The sequence below is a fragment of the Glycine soja genome, chromosome 20, assembly GCF_004193775.1.
Source record: "Glycine soja cultivar W05 chromosome 20, ASM419377v2, whole genome shotgun sequence".
Lineage (NCBI taxonomy): Eukaryota > Viridiplantae > Streptophyta > Magnoliopsida > Fabales > Fabaceae > Glycine > Glycine soja.
The window spans coordinates 2,699,580-2,710,960 of record NC_041021.1 but is presented as its reverse complement, the minus strand read 5'-3'; the positions used below and the strand labels follow the sequence as shown (position 1 = coordinate 2,710,960).

Here is an 11,381-nt window from a genome sequence, read left to right as displayed (position 1 = left end):
TCTTTCTCACAACACCTCGAGGTTCCAACCCTATCACATCCCTTGTGAAGCATGATGCCAATCCAACAGCACTCCTTGGTCTACTTGCCTCTTCTCTATCCGCAGAATTCAACATCATCTTCAACTCCACACAAACAAAAACCATCACTTTTAATCCAATTTCTTAAATGGCACAACCAAATACACCCATCTCTTTTTTTAAAAAAAATTTGTTTAAGCAAGAGGAGTCATTTAACTATTTTGAACTTATTAACCATGACCTTCAATCTATAATTCAAGAAACAATTGAATTCCCAATTCTAAAACTCAATGTCAGAAATTAGAACTTACCACAAAAAATCCAGATCCAAACCCCCAATACACTAACAAAAAATATAGAACCCGAAACACAGCACAAACATGTGACAAGGGCACGCGACGATCTTGGGGGAGGGAGAGGATTAACATCAAAGTATATCCAAATCTTGGAGAGAGACAAAGAGGAGATGACAGTGACAACGACAATGATAAACAAGAACGGGTTTGAGAGAGAAAGAGAAAGCATCTTACGAGAAGAATAACAAACGATTACCGATGGTGAGTGACGAACGATGAGGATCAAACAACAGAGAGGGAGACCAACAACGATGAAGGAAGCATTGTGAAGTAAAGGAAATGTGAGGGTTGGATAAAAACTGAAACAGAAATTAATAAACTCATTTTTATTGTTTTTGAAATAGAGTAAAAATTGTTTTCAAAACAAGGAAAAAAGTAACTGAACCTCATTTTTGCCATTTCCGTTTTGAAAATGCATTTTAAAACAAAAAACTATAAACTTACAACCATCCCAAACGGGACCTTAGTTTTACATTTTTCATAATCGATTGATCAACTTTCAATTTTTTCACATCAATTTGGTCTGGTTTCCTTTGGGCTTTCTCCTGTGATTTTTTTTTTGTCTCAAACCATATATATATATATTAACTCTCCTCAAGAGGCCACGCAAACAAAATATGAAAATTCCAGATGGCACAAATCCATGTAAGAATCAATAATAACGTGAACTCATTCCAACAAATAATTTTGGCTCAAGAAATTCTGACTGTCCAGTATCTTGCATAGTATAAATATCCATCCTTTGGTATGGAATGGACAATTTCAAGGAGAGGCACACAGACCATTTCGTAATTGAGTTCAATAAAGGAAAAATGTGCGGGATGAGTCATATTAGAATGTTGCAAACTTGGACAACCACAAGGATTACCAACCCCAAGTCAAATCAGCTTCTAGCCTCTCCCTAACCTCACCCGATATCATATTTGTGTAAGCTCTAGCATACAAAACTTAGGGCACCACTTCTTCATTTGCTCTATGATCATCATACTACCTGTTCAAAATAAAATTTGATCAACTCGGGACTCAAGTCTCAAGAAAAAGAATCACAGCCTAGTAAAATTACCAGTTAAAATCTGTCCCGGTTGTTCACAACTCGTCATGGTTTGCTGGTATTTCCGAATTCAAAAGGTCTAGTTTGAGTTGTAACTCCTGTAAAGTTCCGGTAACAATTAATACCATATCAAGGTAAAGACGACATTTGTTATCATGTGATTAGAGAAGTACCTTCAGCCTTTCCTCTTGGCAAAGGGTCGGGGTAGATAATACAGCTACATATCTGCCATGAGGCCAGTGAGACAACAATGAGAAAAAGGGAGAGTATCACATAGAAAATTTTGACAAAAAAGAGGAGATAGCAGCAGAGAAAAACAAGACAGCAATCCCTACTCGCAACGGCTTGGTTCATCTACATCAGTAATCTCGTTTTTCAACCCGCATCTTAACTTGACCTGTTCAAAACGCAAAGCCATTAAATCCCAGAGGGTCCACAAATTAGAGCCTTTCAAGTTCTTCTTTCCATGTGCAACTACACTAAGCACTATAATACAACTGCAGAGAATTTTCACCACTGGACTACTATGGTTTTTGTTATAAAAAAGAATTTGTTAGTTTAATTTGAAAAACTTGCAGCATTTGGATTTGGACTGCACCTGTTTCCCGTCCCATACCCAGAAGGCACTATTTATCTATTAACATGCTCTTACGGAAAAAATTAAATTTTATATTACACTTCTACATCTAACAAAAGTACACTTGCTACATCTAACCAAAGACAGTTTATTTAAGCATTACAGAATGAATAGAGACAAAATAATCTAGCCAAAATTGTAAGAAATGACTGCATGTCATTTTTAAAATTTGAAAACATATAACCTTCAAACTCCTATCTGGACCATTCCAGCATTTATCACCATTAGAAAACACCATTACTCTGTACGAATCCTCAAATTTGTCCCAGCTCCTGTTAAAAAGAAGGAAATTGAATTATTTACCTTTTTAGAGGGGGGGAAATAGAACTTTGTTTCCACCAATTGACGCTTGCACTTTTTTTATTTTATTTATACTGAAGAAAAGCACCCTAACAAAAATTATCAACTAGTTACTAAAACCTTACCCCAAACGGGTATTGGAATAACCCTCCTCCTGAGAAGCCTGCTTATAGGGGCAGACTTTGTAAGTGTACCTGAACAAAATTTCCATCACCAGAAAGTGAGACGAGCAGGACTATCTAACTTGCAGAATCAGAAAAAAACCAAATAAAAGAGAAAGTAAACTGGTAGGGAGATATAATGTAACTTGTTCTCCTTGCCCTCAAAGCAATGATCATAGAATGAATAAAACTCCTTTGCTGGACCTGTAATATTTAAGTTCTACTTCAGTTTATTCAAATCAAGTCCAAAACTGATTTCTACAACTCATGCTATAATGGTGACAAATGTTACTAGCAGCATACTAACCAAAATCATGTTTTAGCTTTTGCTTCAGACTTGATATTCTAGACTGTATTTTCGACAACTTGGCACTTGATTCATCATATTCCTTGCGTACACGAGCAGCATCTAAAGAACCCAAAAGAGAAAGGCTTAACTCTTAAGTTACATCTACGTGGATATAAAATACAGGTAATAAAAATAAAAGTATTAAACGTCTACCTGTCTGGTTCACTGGAGCCTGGAATAAATTAACAACCTGAAAAATATTGCGTACAGTTCTCTGTATTTTCTCTAACCAAGAAGGATTATCTGTTGTGGTACCGTATGAGTTCAATTAAATTTTCTCATCACAACTCCATCTATATATCAAACTTGGATAAAGATTATGTAATATCTACAACAAACCTGACAAGTCTGGTTCATTATCAGAATCAGATTTGTAGGAGGAAGAAAGGTCATCATGCTCATCCTCTCGATATTCATCATCAACTTCATCTTCATCGTCGTATTTGTGGCTGTCATCATCATATTTGTTGTTGTCATCATCAGTTTCAGAAGCATAGCCTTCATATTCCTCATTATTTTTCCCCTTTGGATCTTCCCGATCTTCATTGTCTAATGTTGTATCAGGTTCAGCACTTGGCTTATCAGTATTTTCTCCTGTCCAACGTGAAGCAACAAGCCGGCCCAATTCTTCCCTTGATAATCCCTCAGTATTTTCAGATGCATCATTCCCCTACAGATATGCCAACAAAGAGAAAATAACAAGCAGAAAAGGCAAGCGGAAGAAAATTGCAAAGTTGAAGATATTTCTTAGCTAAAATATCACCCATAACTATGCAATATATCAGTTTGTATGAGAAAGAAAACAATCTCATCAGAACAGGAGATATAGTAAGAGCTGAAGGTTGACGAATTGCAAAGGGCACATAACATACAGTATATTGTTGGAAATAGACCTTCAAGGCTAATGGTGATTGTATTCAGTGCCAATGACTACAAATAAGTGCAACGACACTAACAGCTAGGATTGTTAAATACCAGAGAACCGATGAACTCTAGCCATCACAATTGTCTTGATGCAAACTCACTCAGACTCCTATAACATGGTTCATGAGCTCAAATAGTGAATGAGGTGGAGAATGATTCAAACTTCAAAGAAGACAAAAATGTGGTTCAGTTATTAAGTTGGGCTTTGAGAAAGCTCATCATGATTGGGTGAGTCATCGTAGATTAAATAAAGTTCTCAAGAAACCAGAGAAGTCTTTAGTGCTTCACAGGTGGGGGTTGCTGACTTCTCTAACTGTAAGTTTTTGTGTGATTGTATATGGTAAGCTAAACTATCAGTTTCATGAGAAGTGGGAAGTTAGGAAAAAGGAACTTTATTCTCATTGGACCTTTTTGTATAAACTTCTCCATAAGCACTTATAGGAGAAGAAAAAGAAGGAAAAATGAAATAAGCTTCTCCGTGAACTAAAATTTGCTTATGCACGAGTTAAAAACAAACTTTTGGAGAAGCTAATAAGAGAAAGCTTCTACAAATTAGCTTATGCATAAGCTAATTTTAGCAACTTGTTTAATTTTTTCTTCTTATTTTCTTCTCCTATAAGGGCTTAGTGAGAAAGCTTCAACAAATTAGCCTATGCATAAGCTAATTTTAGCAACTTATTTAATTTTTTCTTCTTATTTTCTTCTCCTATAAGGGCTTAGTGGTCGATGTACTTCGATGCCAAATGATTTCATGTGCCATAGATAGGGATCTCAATGAAGGTAGTTAGTAGATTCAAAATGACATTATGGTTTTCCACCTCCAATTTACTGGTGATTGTTAAGGAGGAAAGAGAAAGAAGGGTAACAATCAATGTCAAGGTGTTTTGGAAACTGAAGCATTCTGTTCCCACCTCTGAAATAAAATTGGCAGGATTGAGTGGGATCATGAGATCCTTCTATAGATGCTTGGTCCCAGTTTTCCAGTTGGTAGAATGGGGAACAGGGATGAAAACCCAGTCCCAGGCCATTATCTAATAGACCTGTGACCACTGACCACTATCCATTGTGTTGCTGTGATGTGAGACCTGTGCCTGGGAGTGGTCTTGCAACAATGGATGCCCTAAACCTTGGTGCTACAAGTGAAAGCTTGGTACCTGCAACTTCTGTTGCATCTATAAGAGCTGCGGTTTATTTATTGGCATTCTTCAAGTGCGGCAAGTGGCCCTTCTTGCAATTAGTTGAGTGCATTGTTACTAGTATCGTACAATTCATGATACAATTCAAGAGGCTGGCGATGTAAATCGGAAGCTGACTTGTTTTGGTGCTTGAATTTCACTATGAATCACCTAAGTTACAGCTGAATCGCAAGAATCGTGGTTTTGAGGCTGAATCACACGATTCTACTGCAATGAGTCACACATCTAACTGGGTCAGGTCACGCGAGACCCAATTCTGGAAACCCTAAAAACTAGTTTCCATTTCCAAAAAAATAGAGGAAAAGAGAGAATTTCCCACCAATCAGTCCCAGGGTGGGTCCATTCTTCATTTGTATCTCTTTTGCCTTTTCTTCTTCTCTTCTTTGCCTCTCCCCAACTCCCCCATCATTCTTTGTGTGTTTCTCTTTCCACATTATTTTACTTTGGGTTCTGGTCATTGTCTGCATCTACACGTGTTTCTCTTTCCACAATATATATATATATATATATATGGTTTGACTTTTGATGCATTTTTAAATGTTATAATAATGCTCCTAGATTTACGTTTTTAGTTATTGATCCTGGATTTATGCTTTTATAAGTCTTGTTAGTAGTATATGCTATTTTTATTTTTGATCATGAATCTATCAAGCAGTATATATCAATTGAAATATTTAACTATGAGATGAATGTAAAATAAGAGTAAACTCCAACCATACCGTGGCAGATTGAGAGTATGGGCCAGAGAGATACCTTATTGATGATTTCATCAGAAGACTCTTTGTTTCTGACCTTTATATCAGTTTCAGATTTAACAATAGGTTCTTCCTCAGCTTCTTTTGCATTCTACATTGCGTGGAAAACCAAACTAAAATGTTAAGCAAGTCTTAAATCTTATGTGTTTGGCAGAAAATGTCATTTCAACTAACCAAAATTCAGAAAAGAAAAGAAATGCAAAAAAAAAAAAAACCTCTTCCACTTTATTATGCAAAGATCCTTCACTCCCATGACTATCACTGGCTTCATCATCATCATCATCATCATCATCATCATCAAGTACATCTGCTAATTTGTCCCCTGCTTCATCCTGTAAGAAAGCATAGAATGCTAAAATAGAAGAATTAAACCACTACCACGTGATGGGGGTAGTGCAAGATCATGCAAGTGCACTTGTGTACACACACACAAATAAGGAATAATGTATAGGAAAGACAAAGCAATCTGCTTCACAGTGGGATGGGAGAAAAATAGTCATTATTAGTTGTTTTTCTACCAGTGCTTGCAAGTACAGGTAAACATATTAATAGCAAAAAAAATTGATTTTTCTTGCAATAATATATTCATTATTCACATGTTATTTAGAGGTAGGGCATTTCACTGCATCAAGAAACATGACAGGGTATTACTCTTTTTATCATAGGATAACTAACCTAAGGATGAGACAGGGTTAATGAAAGATCAGGAAAATTTCTCACACACATATAGTGTCACCTCACATTGACAATTACCAGATTAATGCATTCAAAAGTTAAACTAAAATTATTCAGTCTGGTGCATTATGATTGTACTGTCAAGTTCTGCAACCTTAATGTCAAATGCAATCAAACCTGATCCGCAGGAGAACCCTCTAGATTTTCTATTTTATCATGGTTATTTTCTAGAGTATTGTCTTCAATATCTGAATGCTTTTCAGCTTCATTTCTATGCTCTGTATCTTCATCAGCTTTATCTTTTGCTTCATTAGCCTTCTCCTCAGACTCCCTTTTCTGCTTCTCTTCTTTTTCTTTCTGTAAACGCTCCTCCTCCTCTGCCTTATCTATTTGTTCTTTATGATCTGTGGTGTAAGCAAAAGGAATTTGTCAAAGAAAGTATTCCACTGCTAGGATAGAAAATTGCTACACAAGCAAAAAGACTTCCAAAAAAAATTGTATATTCCTTCTTCTCCCTGATCAAAATTACATATAGTTTACAACATAGCATGAAATCTGTAAACTTAACAGTCAAACATGTTTTATCATGTTTGCTTTTCAGAACATGTAAAATGCTGCCCCTCCTCAATTATAAAATTTGAAAAAAGCCAAAAGCAGAATCTTCAACTTTCGCATGCTAAATACATTGATAATGATGATCTTACTTCATCATATGTCACTCATCAATTGCAAGTAGTTGCTTGTGGTCATATGTGTAATTAAACAGACAGTCCAGAATACCTTGCACACTTACCAATTTGTACTCAATTTATAAATTCAAAAGGTTTTTTTGCTAAACCAATAAAGTCATCTAACAATTCAAACTAACTTAACACTAAATGCACTCACTGCATCCTTAATCCCTAATTTATACATTCAGAAGGTTTTTTGCAAAACCAACGAAGGCATCTAACACTTCAAACTGAACACAACACTAAATTCATTCCTGTATCCCTAACCAGATTTCTCCATGCATTCACTTGATCCTCTTACCAATGTAAAATAAACCTATTAGTAGCATGTTTAAATTAGCCACAAGTACATTTGACACATTTCCTTTCCATTTTTTCTTTGTGTGGATGATCATTATTTTTATGATCAAAATCCTTAAACCAAAGTTCCATGTAGTTTATATCTATTAAGTAAAGCATTCACAAGAACAGGATAGAACCAAAAAGAGATACCCTTTAGCTGTTTCACGATCCCTTTAAGTATACTTTCTTCCTTTTTTAATTTTGAAAGTTCGGCCTCATCCTTCTCCATAGCTACTTTAGCTTGTTCAATTTCTTGCTTTCGCAATTTGACACCCTCTTGATAAGTGGCAATCTTTTTTTTCAGTCTGTCTCTAGCAACTTTACCAGCCTCCCAGCAGGTATTTGGACACTTTACTTGACCATCGTATTCATCGGTTCCATCACAGCAATCTACATATTATGGCAGGAAAGCAAAACAAATTACTTCAGAGCTAACAAAACTCACAAGTCTACAATAATTCAAAGTATAGACAAGGAATGTATTGGATAACAGCACTTTTAACTTTACAACACAGACAATTTGAATGCCATTATTTAAAAGCAAGGAAAACACTTTCAGAAGTGATGTGCAAATGCACAATGTTAGTGAAAAGGATCAAAACAATTAGTGCACTCTCCATACTCATCAATCTTGTTACATGGTAACAGAATTAAAAATCCATATTGAACTTATAAAATATAGAAGGAATAACTATAATGACAATGTCCAAAAAAAATTCCATCTAGATCAAGTGCCAGCCAGCATTACTCCACCAGCTTCTCCAATCACTATGCCATATATCTATAAAATTAATTCCTCAAATAATACCAGTGAGAATAACAAGATAAAGCGAAAGCATTCCCATAAGCTCAAAACATATCCACCAGATCCAAAACGTTTAGCTTATATATCAAATGGAACACTGAAAAGTAATCAATAAATGCATAATCATAGTCAACACATCCTTCTAAACCTGTACTTATAGGACCTTGTTCATGCATAACTATCCAGTTAGGATATTCTTCTTCTTTCAATTTCCACCCTTTTTCCTTGTTTCAATTTTCATAACCATACCATAAGAATTGCACAATACAATCATCATAAAAATTAAAAAAGATAAACACGTCGCGCTCACCACAAATTCCGTCGTTCACTCTAGATGAAAACAAGTAAACAGGAGAATGTCCTGCATTCCGACAATAGAATTTTCCACCAGGACATGCCGATGTACCTGCCCCCCAAAAAAATAAAACAGAGAATTCCAGAAACAGCAAATGATCCAATATGAAGCAAATAAAATTAATCAGATACTATTAATTATTAAACAATTAATAATTTAAATAAAAACCAGGTTCATCGGTGCCATCAGCACAATCGCAGAAATCATCATTGAACTGAGCCTTGGTGAATTTTCCGGATCCATCTTTACACCTTATTACATCGGAAGACTTGTAATAGTCGTCATCTGCGAGAAATAGCAACACGCATTTCTTCAATCGAAACATAAAAAACCAAAACAATCTCAAAATATAAAATAAAATTACAAAAACGGTAGTGAAAAATGATGCGTGGAGCTTGGAAGAAGAGGTACCTTCGGGGGCGACGCCGAGGAAGGGGTCTTTGGGTTTGGAAGAAGATGAAAATGGGGCGCACAACATGAGAAGCAGAGCAATGAGGAGGATTCGAAGACGCAGCAGCTTCATGTTCTGGCAGAGGAAGAAGGTGAATTGAAAATTGAAAATGGGAATAATGATACTAATGAGTGAGCTAATGAGTAGTTAGATCAAGTGTTAAATGGTGGTGGTTGTGAAAATTGGAAGTTGTGTTATGCGGCGACGCGAGCGGAGCGACCTTGCGGTTTCCGACTATGGCCTATTGTAGTGTCAAAATGAGATTCGAGAAGCAACTGTAATTTAAGATGGGCCATGCCCAACCCGAACTACTTAGAGCAAGTTTGGAAATAAGTTTGTGCAAAAGTCATCAAGATTTTTACTTTTGTGCTTATTTTGTTTTCGTATGTCGGATTTGTATTGAAATAAGTGTTGCAGTATATTTTTTTTTTCTAGGTAATAAAATCTTGTATTAGTGCATCAATCTTTTAGATTTAAAATATTTATAACTGCAAATGAAACATCCATTTTTTTTTGTTGGGAATTTTCTTTTTAAAACCAAGTGATGTGTTAATTACTACAATTTTTAGTACCATTATAATTATAATTTCTAACATAAGATTTTTATTTTCATTCTTTTTAGGCTTAATTATGTTTTTAGTTACTAAAATCTAAAACAATGAATCCAATTTTAATATTCCAAATTAAAAAATGTATTTTAATTCCTCAAATTTTATTAAAAAAATATGATTTTAGTCATCAAATTTCATGTTTAAGAAAAAAAACATTTTAGTGTCTATGTTTAAGGATTAAAAATGTATTTTTTTTAAATTTGGGGACTAAAATAATCTTATTAAATTTTTAGAGGCAAAAAACATATTCATTTTAAATTTTAACAACTAAAAAGTATAATTAAACATTTTTTTATTGTGAGCATTTAACGTCTCTATTTTTTAAATTATGCGATTTTGATATTACTAAATGTCCATCCATTTACTTTGTGTTCCTTAATATACGGTCTAACTTCAATGATGCTATAATTGAATTATAATAAGCAACTCTAGGGAAATTTGTGACACTGATTTTCTTTTCTTTTCTTTTTTTACAAGAAATACCTCATATTATTTCATTAAAAACCAAGGAATGAATACTAATAGGAATACTAGAATAATCAATGGAGCAAGTAGAATCAATGGTAGGCTGAGCTAGTGAATGAGCTACCATATTAGCCTCTTGGCAAAGATAACATTTTAAGTTATAATGGTGTGAAAGGATGTTGTTACACTCACTTAACTCAACACAGTTAAAAAAAATAGTAACAGGAAAATTAACCATATCAACAATGGTCATGCAATTCATTTCAAAGATGACTTAATCATATCCCAGAGAGACTACCCACTTCAATGCAAAAAGAGGCCCAAAGCTTCTCCAATATTGACATCATAACAGATGTTATGCACATTTGTTTTTGCAGCAACAAAACGGCCAAATTTGTCACAGACACATACGTATCCCCCAACCTATTTTGAGCTTGTGATCCCTGAAAGTAGCATCAATGTTACACTTGAGTATCATCCATAGGTAGCACCCAAGCTTGAAGATTGGAACAAGGAGCACCACTGCCAGCTGATTCTTGAAACTGGTGTGGAAAGCGTTAGTCTGAAAAAGAAGTTAAGGCTCTGTCAACACAGTTAGTCATATTGAAGTCTTTATTCTCCCACACTTTTTCCATTTCTACTATAATATTGTGATTTTCTTAATGGATAATTAAGTGATTTTAATTAAATTGCAAGGATAATTAAATTTATTTTATGTTGCTGGAAAAAAAATCGCTTAGATGATGTGTTGAATTGTGTTGGAGCTTTGGTTTGGGCCATTGGCTTTTGCGGGGAGAGTTCATTCTCCTATTTTCTTCTATTCTTTATGAGAAACCCTATATCCAGAGACACTCCCATTTCTCTCTTTTTTTCCAGGTGTTCTCTTTTCCTTTCACAAACCCTTATTTCTCCTCCACCCACAAGGAATTCTCTTAAGGATGGGAATTGATTTCTTCTCTCCAAGACAAGAGGTTCTCCTACCTTTTCTTTAGTTTGTGATCCTATTGTTGGAACGACGAGCTCTCTTTCTCTCTTTCTTCCTTTTCTTTGAGTTGATCCATAATGGGTATTTGTGCAAACTCTCATTTGTGTTGGTTTTGGGCTATGCTTTCATGGTTTTTGGTGAGGGGTGTTGTTGAGCTCAAGGCTTCTCCTTTCTCTCTTCTTCTAAAAAACCCAAGCTTGGAGACTCATAAGG

The 11,381-nt window shown here is 35.1% G+C and overlaps 1 protein-coding gene across 1 annotated transcript; it reads right to left on the bottom strand.

Moving 5' to 3' along the window:
* Positions 1-1,006: 1,006 nt before the first annotated feature.
* LOC114403030 (glucosidase 2 subunit beta-like) lies at positions 1,007-9,411 on the bottom strand. Its single transcript, XM_028365745.1, has 17 exons — positions 9,068-9,411; positions 8,825-8,941; positions 8,612-8,707; positions 7,647-7,886; positions 6,601-6,827; positions 5,964-6,080; positions 5,747-5,839; positions 3,213-3,543; positions 3,027-3,116; positions 2,832-2,933; positions 2,671-2,728; positions 2,489-2,557; positions 2,248-2,335; positions 1,762-1,823; positions 1,600-1,651; positions 1,439-1,524; positions 1,007-1,366 (listed from the first exon to the last, which is right to left on the bottom strand). The coding sequence occupies exons 1-16, from the start codon at positions 9,177-9,179 to the stop codon at positions 1,462-1,464; spliced, it is 1,917 nt and encodes a 638-aa protein (XP_028221546.1). The 5' UTR covers positions 9,180-9,411; the 3' UTR covers positions 1,007-1,366; positions 1,439-1,461.
* Positions 9,412-11,381: the final 1,970 nt, after the last annotated feature.